At 36.1% G+C, this 15,316-nt stretch overlaps 1 protein-coding gene across 1 annotated transcript in view; it reads left to right on the forward strand.

The window, feature by feature from the left end:
• LOC120342290 (type-1 angiotensin II receptor B-like) overlaps positions 1 to 15,316 on the forward strand; it is a 32,176-nt gene that overhangs the window by 13,558 nt on the left and 3,302 nt on the right. The window contains exons 3-10 of the mRNA XM_039411060.2: positions 209 to 343; positions 6,516 to 6,616; positions 7,236 to 7,314; positions 8,773 to 8,884; positions 9,427 to 9,535; positions 11,065 to 11,189; positions 12,321 to 12,419; positions 13,524 to 13,624. Of these exons, the coding sequence (XP_039266994.2) occupies positions 209 to 343; positions 6,516 to 6,616; positions 7,236 to 7,314; positions 8,773 to 8,884; positions 9,427 to 9,535; positions 11,065 to 11,189; positions 12,321 to 12,419; positions 13,524 to 13,624 (861 nt within the window). The remainder of the gene's footprint in view (positions 1 to 208; positions 344 to 6,515; positions 6,617 to 7,235; positions 7,315 to 8,772; positions 8,885 to 9,426; positions 9,536 to 11,064; positions 11,190 to 12,320; positions 12,420 to 13,523; positions 13,625 to 15,316) is intronic.

Genomic DNA, 15,316 nt, shown 5'->3' on the forward strand with positions numbered 1-15,316 from the left:
AAAAAAATATATACTTGAGCACACAACATTTATCAATCAGTCATTCTTAAATATTGTACGCAGAATTTTTCAACGTTTTGGTAAAGTGCTTGCAAAAAATCATTCTTCTCCACAGTTTGTGGTTCGATCAAATTTGAAAGGACCTACGTGTCCACGTTTGTCGTTTGGAAATTGGTTTACACAATCATCATATAATTTTATTTTCTAGATGGGTCTTCGGAAATGCAATGTGCAAGATCGTGACAGGCAGCACTTATTTCCACATGTATGCGAGTGTTTTCTTTCTGACTGCGATGTCAGTCGACAGATTTGTGGCAGTGGTGATGTACCAGTCTTGCAGAAGGTGAGTGGCTCACAATATAAGGTATTTAAAGGGCGCTCCAGAAGTGTGTGTACCAATATGGAGGTAACTAATTTTGTTCATCTACTTTTCATCAAGTTGTGTGAAGGAACTGAAACCTATGGGCAGGAGGTATATTAACTTGGCCAACACAAACAGCCCCCGAACTCGTAATAGAACTAAAATAAGGAAGATCGGAATAAAATTATGCCCTAACCTTAATTTGGTACACATACTACGGGAGTACCGAATTTGGGACTAGGAAAAACACTTTCATTTACCAAAAATTTCAAAATTAAATTTTATTGTCATTTAATCGAAACAATCAAGTACTAACACGCAAACTTGTTTCTGGTTTCACTGACGACGATTGCTTTTATAACATACAAAGTAATTTTGCAAATCACGCGATTCGTTTATTACAAAACAAAGTTTGAACAACTAATGTTTGATATGTCATAAATGTTTCAAAAAATCGATTGTGATAAAACAGTCAAACTTTAAATATATAGATTATTTTTTAAAACACACACCTCACTTCGAATGAAAGACACGATTTATTTATTTGCATTTGCGATACCTTGTTGTTCGCTCAATTTGAAATACTATAAAAATGTTATTGGCGGACTTTTATTTGTAGAGAGTGTGAAATTTATCTCAAGCTAGTACGATAGCGGGAAATCTGCGCTGAATTTTCCACCCCTAGTGAATATTGTTTATTTCTAACCCTAAGTAGATGACATATGGCGGTAGAACTCACGCTATAGCAGAGATAGGCGAGGTTTTTGAACCACGGGCCAAAATTTTTGCCCACCCCTATTGCGGGCCATGTGAGTGTGACGTAAAAAGTTACATTTTATAAACAATATTTACAGTGTTACAAAAGTAAAGGTAGAAATCAATAAACCTCGTGCCAAAACTAAATTCAATCACAACTTCAACAAATTCCTTGAGTGATTTTTTAGCTAAAACATCAAAATTTGGTTTTAGTTTGATTGTGGCATCGTCAGGCGGGCCAGATTGAATTACTCAACGGGCCAAATTTGGCCCGCGGCCGTAGTTTGCCCAAGTCAGCTCTATAATATTACCAAACGATTCATTCGACTTCTCGGTAACATTCGATCCTTGCACCATCGGTCGTGACCGAACGGAATATGACAATAAGTTAAGAATAGGATATTCGACCCCAATCGGTTTTTGAATGCCCTCGTCTGTAAAGGGTTGATGGGCACCATATAGTAGGTTAGAAATAGGTAGAAGATTAGTGCAATACCATATAGACAGCAGGTCAGCAATATGAGATTCCAATCGTCATTTGAATGGTCTCGTTCCAAAGGGCAATATATATAAAATATTGAGCGAAAAACCAAACCAAATTTGAACCAGGAAGGGATACTCGAATACACGGGGCTTGAAAATTGTGCATCGGTACCGGTACGGCTTGTGGGCATCGAGTTTCCTAACAATATCGTAGTAGAGGGCTATTTGGCTGCCATATAGACAGCAGGTTGGTAATAAGAATAGATATATGGTTCCAATCATCATTTGAATGGCCTCCTTCCCAAGGGGCAACATATATAAAATACTGAGCGAAAAACAAAACTCAATTAGAACACGAAAGAAATGCTTCGACATTGAAACGGGGCTTGAAAATTGCGCATCGATACCGGTACGGCTTGAGAGCAACAAGTTTACTACAATATTGACAGACAAGCAATACACAATCAAAAGTGTTCCTTTTTAATGAAAAGAAAACATCGAATTTTAGATGAATTATAGAATCCCTTAGCACTTAAACGAAATTTGACTTCAAATTATAATTCATAGCTTTCTGTCGGTTTATTTTATGTTTAAGTGATGAAAATTCGAGATCGATTATTCTATCAGTTAAGAAGAAAAACGTTTTTTTTTCAAAAACAACAACAATCACCCCCAGAGCATCAATGGGAATTTAGCAACGATTCATATGTGAACTACATTCCGATAATCTTAAAATCATATAATTTTGCGCATCTTTACAAACAGTATTTCAAGAAAACCGCCGAGTGTGAATTCAAACTGGTGTTTACAAGTAGAATCAACACAGTGACGATCATTTGATCCCTCATCTATGGTACAAGTGCACGTAAACAAAACTTCCGTCACTTCAGACGCTTTGAGGGGTTCATGAGCATCGTTGAGTGGCATTCCTATCAGTCGGAAACGTTAGTGTCGAGTTATTGCTGACTTTATAAGCAAAAATATACATAAGGACTTTTGGGTGATTCAAACACAACATTCGACTCAGGGTCCGGTTAGACCTAACATGGGCGAACTAGGGACCGCGAGCCAAATACAGCCCGTTGGGTAATTCATTCTGGCCCGTCTGATGCTGTCAGAAACTAAAACTAAATTTTGATCATCCCTGCATTATAATGCATCCACAGGGCGCAAAACCCTAAAAAAAGACAAAAGATTCGTTAGTCCCGCAGAAATTAAATCAATAGTGCAAGTTAATTTTGGCAGTTAGCATTTGTTCAAAAAACTGAAGCAATACGAATCAAACCGTAATGTCCATCGCGCGCCAATGCCCCATCAAATTATTTCCCCACGGAGATTCTAATTTGGTTGGATTTATTTTTGTGTAATTGCATTAAACATTGATGAATCGACATTTAATGTATATTCTGGCGTTAAGTAAACGGGTTTTGCGTTTTGGATGTTTCCGGTGGGCGTTTGGAAGGTGTGTAATATGATTTTTTTTGCAAAAATCTATAATTCAATTTCCTAATGGACGAAGTATGTTTATAAAAAATGCCAAATTACTCATGTCTATCCAAATTTTCACTACAATAAATCGGGGTTTACATTAACTACTTTTAAAAAAATAATAAAATATACAGCGTGAACATAACAGAATATAGGTCATTAGGAGCAAGTAAAGAAGACATAATTTTTGTGCAAAGCGGGAGCATTAAGTACTTTCAAAATTAGGAATACCATAATGGCATTGGTCGGCGCTCCAGAAGTATGTGTACTAATATAGGGGTAAATAATTTTGTTCGCCTATTTTACATCAAGTTCTGTAAAGGGACGGAAGCCTATGGGGATGGAAGCAGGGGGTATATTCACTTGGCTAACACAGACAGTCGCCAAGTTCGTAATAGAACTAAAATAAGGAAAATCGGAATAAAAGTATAGCCTAACCCTAACCTGGTACACACACCACGGGAGTACCCATAATAGTATTGGTCTGATAAATAATAAGAAATAGAATTCTTTCCACAAAATAGCAATAATATTTGTGATCTTTCTGTAGATCATAGTCGAATATCTTCAGACAAATCACGATAGCACTGTAAAGATAACAATTAAGTCAAGTTACTACAATAAAATTCTATAAACATTCAAATAGAATATTTTTAGTCTGTCTCATCATGGCTTCATAAGTTAATTGATATGGCTTGTTTGTTTATTTTAAGGTTGTTCCTTCCAAGTTGCTGTTTACCTTTTTGGTTCGTGATTAATTTAAATCATTTAGGAAAATAATATAAATTTCGATAATTTGAAACTAAAGTGTCATTGATTGGGAGAGAGCCTTTCTCCTTTTTATAACGAACAAACAAGAGAGAGTGCAATTGACTGATATTGACTGAAAAGTTTCATTGTATTCGGTATTCGGTGTTCGGTGTTTAATCTACTTTTCAATTGTCACTCACTACACTGTTGGATATTTTTTGATTGTAATTCAAATTTAGCTTCCCTATTGTTTTGTCACTTTCCCAATCTTATTTATTTATTTCTATCGTAAACAGACCCAACAATTGATATCAATATTTATATACATGCCATTGCGTTTCTTGTCACAGTTATAAAATGCTTGTCTGAAGAAGTCTGATTTCGGTCAGACGAAACGTTAGAGAAATACATTTGTGTTAGTGTGCAGCAAGACTCTTGAATCTAATAGAATGCTTAGAAGAGCTCGTATTTTATTTTTAACAATGCTTCCGTTTGCTCCGAACAAGACCGTGTACAGTTGACCACTGATATCGACTGAAAATGACTCAAAAGTTTTGGTAATCTAGTATGCTATGCACAAAAATCATGTTTTTTTTAAATATGTTCCAATTGGTCTGGGAGAAAAACGTCGAGAACTAAAAAACAACGCCGTAGAACCAATTAACTAATTAATTTCACTGATGGCTGCATTTTCGCATGAAAACATGGAGCGAAAATAAATCGAAATTAAAATATAATTTGTACTAATGGAAATGTAGTGTCGTCTAATGAACTTGACCTTTTAAAAATGATGAAAAATGTGTTTATTGATCGTAACAAGCATTCCAAGCAATATTTGACTTTTTCAATTAAAAGATTACTAATGCATTGGAGAAAGAGTCTTTCTTCCTGTTTACTTATTGCTTGGAATCCGTACGACGTCAGTGACTAACTAATTCCCAACTACTTTTCCAACTAATATGATATTCAATGTTATTATTTAAGAAAAATTAGAATCATCTACATGGGGAGTTTTTAGTACTTAGAACTTTACTGAAAAATACTAAAATGACCCAATAACTAGAGGATATAGATAGACTATTTATTGATTGCAACAAGCATTCCAAGCAATATTTGACTTTTTCCATTTAAGATTACTAATGCATTGGTGTAAGAGTGCTAGGATATTGGGTAATGAACTACAAATCCTGCTTTCTTGTTTACTTCCTGCTCTGGATCCGTATGAGGTCATTGAAACAAAAATACGTGAACGAAATAGCATTAGAGTGACAAGAATAACTCTATTTCTTGACATAAAATAGCACGAATATTTGCCTTTTTTATACTGGGATCAATGGTATATTTTGGCGAGAATTAGATTTATGAATGGCACAACTTCACTCCTAGCAATGCACTTGACAAAGCAGCCCTAGTCCCTAGTTCAGTCCCCAGAAAAATCTTAAACATGATGCCCGGACCAAGTACACAAGACGTAAATAAATAAAATGTGATGACGTATTCTGGGTTACACTAAAAAAGTGACGCAGAATAAAAAAAGTTAGTATGAAATGCTAATTAAAACATTTCACGACTGACGCTTTGTGACAGTCACTTTGTTTAACGTTGCAATGACAAAAATGTTTATCTTAATATTGCGTAACTTTTTAACACCCTGTATATACAAGATTTCAGGACGAAAATAAATCTTCCGAATTTTGCCCAGAATTTTTTTTTCCACGATAGATCTCGATCTATCTAAGCTGACTGATAAATTAGGTTCTAGGTCAGTGGTTGTCAAACCTTCTTGTCAATTCGTCAAATCTCGCTTCAAAAAATAACTACCTAACAAAACTAGCTAGCTACAAAAATAGATGGGAAGGCGAAATTATGTTTTGTTTAAAAAACACGATGAAAAAACGTGAAGGAACGTATATATCCAAAATGAAGAAATGTAAATATCCTGAATAATGCGGGCAAGATATTTGAATTTTCAGTGCTCCCGAAGTATGCGAACCAAGATGGCGGACATCGGAACGTAACATGGGTAACAGGTTGGGGTTAGGCGATAATTTTTTTCCAATTTTCCGTATTTTAGTCCTATTATCAGTTCGATGACTAGCCAAGAGCCTCCCGTAGTATTTACACCTAAAATTATGGCCTAACCCTAACCTAGTCCACATATTACATTCCGATGTCCGCCATCTTGGTTCGCATACTTCGGAGCCCCGAATTTTCAATGAGCTTCACGCCCCCTCAAAAAATTGTGTAGTTATTGTTAGACTAAACTTCATAGTCCTTGCAGATGCAGATTACTCATCTCAAATCCAACACCCTCACTTTACGTAGATTGCAATAAATTGGGTAGGCAATCCAGAAAGATTCCAGTTTTACAAATATAAGTAGCTCCTTATAGATCCCCAGATATACGTAGCTTTTGTGCAAAGATTTGTTCATAGCTAAAAGCATAAAAAAGCGCGGTATAAAAATATTTTTGTCAAAGACCGCAACCTAATATGAGTTATCCTAAGGGATTCAAAAGTTTTACTGCACGCTAACACAAATATATTTCTGTAAGGTTTCGCCTGACCAAGGTCAGACTTCTTCAGACATACATAGTTCAACTATAACAAGAAAAGCAGTTGCATGCATATTTAAATATAATATGAGTTAACTATATTTATTCGTTTCATCTTTTTAGAACAAAGGTGGCGGCGACAGTAGCTGTAGTGACCATATGGTTGTTATCAACAGTCCTGGGACTTGTTCCTCTCTTCTTCAGAGGAGTAGTGGATACAAACGGTAGGAAATGATTTTTCTTTAGTCTTTCCCACATTCCATTTCTCTTACTTTTTACTCTTTCCATCAATGTCTTTTTTACCTCTCTCTTTCGTTTTCTCTTTCTTTGTCGCTTTCTCTCTTTCTTCCTGTTGTTTTTTCCATCATTCTCGCTCTCTTTTTTCTTTCCTCCTTATTTCCTCTCTCTCTTCAAAGCCTAACACGGCACGTGGTGTATCATTCTACTCATCAGCGCCCCCTATTTTTAAACTGTTCCATCAGCAATCACGCGGTAATTTCATGATTAATTTTTGGTGTTATGCGAAATATGACTGGCGTAACAAATTTTGTCGGCTCACAAGTTTATTGGCATAAGCGCCGAGCTTGCCTATAGCACACTGCAGTGGGCGGTTACACCTCTATTAGAGACTATATTATTCACTTAGTAGCAAATTCCCTTTTATGAAAAGTTACAGCTCTGAGACTGCTTTACTGCTTTTTCAATTTTCGTTTCTTACCCTCATATATACCTTTACTGGATTCCGCGATTTCAATTTTGCACAGACGCCGCAGTATCTAGGGCCGGTCCTGTATATGTCAATCACTTTATCTGTATTTAAAGCCATATTTTTTCCACTTTTAGATATCCCAGCATGTACCTGGACATTTGACGAAGAAATCGAGTCTCATTCTGCTTGGTTCATGGTTTACGTTATAACAAGGTGAGTCCTGGTTTCACGACTGGCCATGTTCATGCATATCGTTGAAATTTCAAAAGTCACAAGGACTCGGCGCTGTTTTGCGTCTTTCGCCCCGAAAAAAGTCCTACAAAGCGTTATTGGTATATAACATTGGTTCTCAAACTGGGGTCCGCGGTCGCTTAGGGATCCGCAAAGCAATTTTAGGTGGACCGCGAGACAACTTTAACCTCGGTACAGCAGCAGTTTGATTTGAAGTAAAATTTTGATGTCATGCTCTTACAGTGTTTCACATGTTTGATTTGAAGTAAAATCACGACACGTTCTACCGAAGACATTATTACGTAACAAACGTTGGCTAATGGCAAGTACCGTAAATCAGAGCGTGTTGTTTATGAATGGCGTATGCATCTGATTGTAAATTTTCTCAGGTAAAAAAATAAATTTAGACATAACGATTCATATGTCAGATTTGGTTTTGCTGTGATATTCTGTGGAAAAGAAAAACCACAGTGGCATCGTCCTATCCCGATGTCGCTAACATGGCACTAAAAATGCTCATTCCATTTGCAACAACTTACCTAAAACAAAATTACCTGCTATTAAAACAAAATGTTGAAATAGAATGGACGTGACACGATATGAGAGTTGCATTATCCAAAACAGAACCCAAGGCAGAGGAAACAGTGGGGGCCAAGCAGGCGCATCTATTTTATTAAACTGTTTTAATGTCATTCAATAGATGAATGCTTGAAATACTGCGTTGCTTTTTGCTTTATTTCTTTAGTGGACCGCAAGTCATCAGAAAAATTGAAAGGAGACCGTTATGCATAATTTTTCAAAAAAGTTTGAGAACCACTGGTATAAAACGAGCTCTTGGAAGTAACGGAATGTTTTCGGGTCGGCAATGCCTCCTCAATGTATCACACCCCGGGTAAGGTGGTGGGATTTTAGGCCTAAAATGTTTACCTGCTATGCCGGCACAGTTAAGTCTAATGCTCTAACGACTAGGTCATCGCTCTATTATGTTTTCACTACACGCTTGCCCAAGCATGCCCCAATGTCCGTTTCTATAAGTATAGAACGTATCGGTTGAAGTTTACCAACTGACGGTTAATGCAGACAAGATCGCATGCGTTACCGCGCTGAGGTACCGGGAACTATATGTAAGTTTACTCAACGCAAGATCCTAAGCATAAAGTAAAGTCGAAAGAATACCAATGATAAAATTGCAAGCAATAATCATCGCGTTCAATGCGCGGTCTTAGGCCAAGAACATCCATACCTATGATGATGTAATAGTAGTTAACAATTGGGCACGCGCGTGAAGAGTAACTTCTATCAGATCTATCTAAACGCAAAAAATGTTTGCTCGCGTATTTCAATGATCTCTTCGTGTTACATTCACTATTTTCTTAAGGTCGTTAGCATATTCGTTTTTAGTTTCGAGTCTTTTTCAATAAATCTGTTTGTTAATTTCAGGTCAATTATCGGGTTTGCAATCCCTTTCATAATCATAGTTTTCAGCTACTTTTCAATAATTTTCTTCCTGAAAACGCGGGAAACGAGAGGAAAACTGACGGGAAAATGTCAGGTTGGTGGTTCTATTTATTTTAAAAAACGGAAATCATCATTCTCCGATACCCTCTCCCTCTCTTGAGGAAATTATGGAATTATATTTGGGTCAGACGTTTTAGTCACTAGTGACCTTGATAGGCCTACTGTCTTTTCCTTGTACACCAAGTGGCCTTAGAGATATTTTTGCTAATTTATTAAAGTTACTAGTTTTATTATTGTTAATGAGCGCACAAAAATTGCTCCTCTCCTCAACTAAAGGACCAATTTATAATTTTAAGATCTTTAAGGACGGAAGTAGCCTCCAAAAGACTATCGCTTTCTTTTGTATTTATATTCCCTCCTATGGGATACAATATTTCACTCAATATTCAATGTTTTCATATTTAATATTTTAGTCATTTGATTTTTTAATATAGCTAAAGAGGAATTCTTTTTATTTCGTCACGCTTTTCAGCCTATCTTTCCTATAATATCGGCGCTTTAAAACCTTACCTTACCGGTACCGATGCTCGACTTTCGTGTCCGTATATTTGAGCATCTTTCTCATTCTGCTTACAGGATCGGGCAACCCGAATGGTTCTTGCAGTAGTTGGTGTATTCTTATTATGCTGGCTTCCAAACCAAGTTTCCAATTTTATCTTCGTAGCCCAGACCTTGGAGATTATGGGTAAGAGTTTTAAGTTGAGGAAGAAGTGCCAGTACAACGGTTTTTGTTTGTGCGGCGCCAAATTAGCAGGAAAAAAAACATTATGGCTCACTCACACATAAAAAAAGGGTCTATTTAAATAAAACTCTAGTTTGTGATTGTTGATGTGTACTTCGCGTCTTTTAAAGTTTGTAAATATGTAGACCCAAGGATTACAGGTCAAAAGGTCAACTCTTCTTTCTCGCCTCTGCCTGATTTCCCTTGGAATTCCTATAAATATCACTCATGTTTACTAAACTCGGTTTAGAGGTTAAATCAACCGAAGAGTTTTTCTACTTGTGCTTACATATCATTTATTTGGAAAATTCACAAGAAAAAGACCTTTCATAATTTTGTATTTGAACCTGGCAAGGCGTAATTCAGGGGATTTTTACGCATTCTGTTGATTTTGGAAATAACTTTATATACCAATCCGAAAAATTTGTGATTTTTGACTAACTGTTACATCGCCCAGACCCTGTAAATTATTGGTAAGAACTTTGAATCGATAAGTCGATTTAAATCGGAATGGTATATTTTAAAGAAATTGATACCAATCGAAGACACACGAGGAATTTTTGTAAATTGGTTTGAACTTCACAGAAAGTTTCAAGTTGACAAAATAATGCTATTTGTAGGCGCATGAAATATAGAGTGTTTTAAAATATAAGCCTCACTCATTTCCTAACAAAGAACGAAAACTTCCAGATAAAGAAGTATTTTTTCTAATTATTTTATGTGCTTGAATAAAAAGAGTATTACTCTTATCTATTAAGAATTTGAATGTATTAGTTTTAAAAAAACAGCAGTGAGACAAATTTTTGAAAATAGATTCAATCCCTAGATACAAGCCTCAGGTCCCCAATACTGAAACAGAAATGTTACGTGTTTTGGGATTTCAAATGAGAAAAACGGATGATACGCTATTTTAATACCTTACGTACTGACAAGACATAAAACAATATTCAATTGTTTTCCTAAATTTAAAATATTACTCATATCACTTCCAGTAGACGTTAGAAACGGGTAGACTTCAGACTCATCTGAATAGGTGGTATATACATGAGGGTTGATCTTGCGATATAGTCTAACCTAGGGTTGGGCACGGTTTTTGAATCAGGGGCCAAAAATTTTGCCCACCCAAACTGGCCATGTAAGTATGACGTAAAGAGTTACACTTTACAATGTTTACAGTGTTACAAAAGCAACAGTGGAAAACAATAAATCTCGTGCCCAAACTTAATTTAACTACAATATCAACAAATTTCTTGAGCTATTTTTTAGCTAAAACATCAAAATTTGGTTTCAGTGTGGTTGTGACAACTGGCAGCATCAGGCATGCCAGATTGAATTAACTAGCGGGCCGGATTAGGCCCGCGAGCCATACTTTGTCCATGCGTGGTCTAACCACTCATGAATATTAGTAAATGGTTACACGTTTTTTTTAAAATTCATTAAAAACGTGAAAAGTTAATTTACAAAGTCTGAAAATTGGTATTTTTATTCTTTAGATGAACCTGACGAGCCCAGTATGACGCATTACTACGTTCACATGTTCAGTTCTTGTCTAGCGTGGATACATAGTTGCGTGAACCCGATTTTATATGCTTTCATGAGAGAAGACATGCGATTAAAGGTAGGTAAATGTGCGTGAACCCGATTTCATATACTTGCATTAGAGAGGATATGAGACTAAAAGTAGGTAAATGTGCGTGAACCCGACTTTATATGATTTCATGAGAGAAGTCATGATATTGAAGGTAGATAAATGTGAGTGAGCGCAATTTTATATACATTTATTGAATTAGACACGAGATTAAATGTAAGTAAATTAGCGTGAACGCGATTTATATACTTTCATGAAAGAAGACATGAGATTAAAGGTGGATAAATGTGCGTGAACCCGATTTTATATGCTTTCATGAAAAGAGAGAGAACTTGATATTAAAGGTAGTTGGAGTAAATGTGCTCAAATATATGAGTTTGTTATGTTTGAAATCAATTTTGCGTTTCCTATGTGGGCTATATAGTGTTCTCTGTGACTAATTCCTCGCCCTAAATGTTCTCGGGATGCCGCGAAATAAATATCAAATGAATCAAAATGGTATATTTTTAGCCAATTATGCAAAACTTTATTACACCACTAGTTGGACCAAATCGCGTCTGCGCCTCAAATTAAAGAAATCGGTTATAAATCGGGTAGTTAGTTTCCCAGGCTAAAAAGATTCAGGTGTTTCCAATACATAGTTGTTCACCGCATATCAGCGACCTCTAGTATAAAAGCTTTTAAAAGAGAAGGCGTATAGGCACTTCCTAGAAGTGCTTTTCACAAGTAACAACTAATGAACGAGATACTGGGATATTCTGGGAAATTCCCATTTTTATTGGCAGTTGGGGTTACGCCAGACTATCTACTTATCTTTCTTCTATGCTGTTATGCAAGAGGATCCTTTCGCCTATATTGCAAGGATGCTGTAGCGAGAATAAAATATGATTATAGTATTTGTTTCAAGAATCTTGCTGCACACTAACACAAATATATTTTTGTAACGTTTCGTCAGACGTAATAACTCAGTGTTAGTGCGCAGCAAAACTCTTGAATCAAATAGAATAGACATATTTTTGACAATCTGGGTGAAACTGTGTGTGATTTGGAGTAATCCTAATTTTTTACCCTGCAACGCCTGTGATTTAAATATTAACCTGTTTTATTTATTTTTATTTACCCCGTTTTATATACAGTAATTAAAACTCATTTATTTGACAGTTAACAGAAATTGTCAATTACAACGTAAAGCGATGTTGTGGCGGCACCACGTGGGAAAATTCACGGAAGAAGAAAAATAAACAATCGGACAAAAACGAGGTATAGATTTTTGTTTGATTTTAGTAATAGAAGGACGGGCATAACTGACCATCTAATCGAAACTTCAAAAAGAAGCGATTTCGACGATTTAAGGTTCTTCTCGTAGGGTAATATCTGCATGACGAGAAATTTTTTGGAATTTTGGTACTCCTAAAGTATGTGAACCAAGATGGCGGACACTGGAACGTAGTATGTGTACTAGGTTAGGCCATAATTTCAGGTAAAATTACTACGGGAGTCATTTGGGTAGTCCCCAAACTTGTAATAGAACTAAAATAAGAAAAGTTGGTATAAAATTATGGCCTAACTCTACCCTGGTACGTTCCGTTGTCCGCCATCTTGGTTAACATACTTCGGGAATACCGGAATTTAAATACAACACAAAACCACCCATTTAATACAGGGGTTTTAACCTTTTTCATATTCTACCCTTAGCCTATTTTAAGACTATTAATTCTCTCCTCGGTATGAGTATAATTTCGGTTCTAGTTTGTTTTCAATCTTTAATGAATATTTTCCATTCCACTTCCTCCTTTATTACATTCTACATTTTTTACCATCCCTTTTTTTTACATTTTACCCTTTTCCTATTTGAAAAATATTCATTCTATCTTCGACAGGAGTATAAATTCGGTTTTCAATCTTCAATGAACCTTCAGCTTGTAATACGCACAAGTCGCACTCAGACTTTTATGAAGTCTGAATAGTTATAATGCGTGCGTATACATGCATTACAATAACAATAGTGCAATTCTTTCTTTCTCTATTATTTCGCAGAGGGCGTGTCTATATGTTTGTCCGATAGAAAGACACCCCCTCTAAGATCCCCTCCCCCTAACCAATCCATGATTTTCAGGTGTGACATCATACTGATATTTGAATATTCAGAAAGTGGCTCATATATCGGTAAAAATGACCAGTCAAATATATAACACATTTTATAAGTTACAAATAGTTTTATCACTAACAACAGAAGATCTACCACCGCCTAAATTTTGAAACAGACCACCCTCCCTAAAATAAAAAGCTTGGGAGCATGTTGGTTGGGACCATATGTACACGTTCCTTTCCTAAACATTACCACAATTCCTATATATGTTTCAGGGCTGTACACTGGGGTCACATGCTTCAATAAAGTCAGACGATTTGCTGCACGAAGGGAACCAACGAACAAAAGACTTTCCTTCAGTCACGGGGTCATTCAGGTATGCCACGGCAGCAATAATTTTTTGGTCTTAATAAGATTGTAATGTTGCAAAAAATAAACAACACTGATGACATCATAAGTAGATGTGACGTCATGATCCATTAATATGTCATCGAAATAAGCGATGAAGGCACGCAATTTCAACAAATTCCCTGAGCTATTTTTGACTAAAACATCAACCTTTATTTTATTTATGTTGTGGCAGCATCAGCGGACCAGATTGAATTACCCAACGGGTAGTTTGCTCATGTCAGCTTAAGCCTCTAACCCCTCCTTTTCCAATGTTTGACTAAGATTTCCTGTTATTCATCTTCTAAGAAAAGAATCCTTCCTATCTATTTCTAATGCATTATTCGAAGGCCAAAGCAACACAGCGATAACAAAGTCGAAAAGCGGAAAGGTGTGAGGTGTCAGTAAGACCTTATTTCTCTCCATGCATCGGATCCATGCTTGTATGTGTTGCATAGCCTTTGTGGATAAATCAAAGCTGTGGGGGTACGGGTCACGTAAGACAATGACCGTCTTCTAAAACGAGCCCTGTTGAATCAAAACATATCTTCGAAAATGATTTACTGGTTGGATAACTCGAGAGCTTTAAACCAGTGAAGAAAACAAATATTTTTGGCTTTTCAACATCTCTAACTTTCATTAAAATATTTGATAAATACAGCTTCAAATTAAGATTAGGAACTAATTAAAAGAACATATTTCTTTGTGATTTTTCCAAAAATTTTTTTTCGAAATTCCAACATTTTACATTTTGTCTTTAAAATCCTATGTCATACCCAATTTGGGTCTGAAAAAGACAAGAAAATCGTTGTCAAAATTACAATTTGTTGAATTTCTTTCCCGATCCAGAAATACGGAAACTTTTTCACCAAACCATTACAAATATGCTTGTTAAACATCCATCTATGTTGCATACATCAACACATGGAACGCTTGTTCTGATTATCACTTGGCACTGAAATGGGCCATTTTCATCTCAATTTAAGCTTGAAAATAGCTTTATTAATGTCAAATACCTTTTTGTGGATGCCCACTATATGATGGGACATGCCTTGCCCGAGGAAGATCTTGCAAGATGCGCACCACATCCATTTGCATATATATTGTGACCTTTTATTTATATTCATTTCCTAGTTCCGATTACCAATCATATATGCAGTGACTTTTTATTTTATTTTCATTTCCTCAGTGAAGTGTATATACATTTGAATTGTTCGCAAAACTGAATACCAGTTGTGCTTCTTCATACTATAAGGCTCTCTACTCATTATTATTACTAAAATGACATTGAAATCTCATATGTAGAGTATTTCTGTAGACATATCGACTTGGACCTTAGGAAAGGTAGAAAAAACGGTACCCATGAAGTATGCGAACCAAGATGTCGCACAACCTGAACCCTAACCTGGTACACAACCTGACTTCAGGTTGTGCGCCATCTTAGTGCGCATACCTCAGGAGGTCCGAAAAAAATACATCCTTTGTTCTTTTACCAATTGATGTCTGGCAATAACCTTTATGTTAACTTTTTTTCATCACTCAAGGCCCCGCATCCATATTGATTAAATATAACGGCATATTATTAACAGTTTTGAGAGAATGTATTAATTAGGTGGGTCATGACAAACCGGCAAGTCTCGGGTTTTCTCAAAACTAACAGATACGAACTTATTACCAACTG

This window comes from Styela clava, chromosome 3, assembly GCF_964204865.1.
Source record: "Styela clava chromosome 3, kaStyClav1.hap1.2, whole genome shotgun sequence".
NCBI lineage: Eukaryota > Metazoa > Chordata > Ascidiacea > Stolidobranchia > Styelidae > Styela > Styela clava.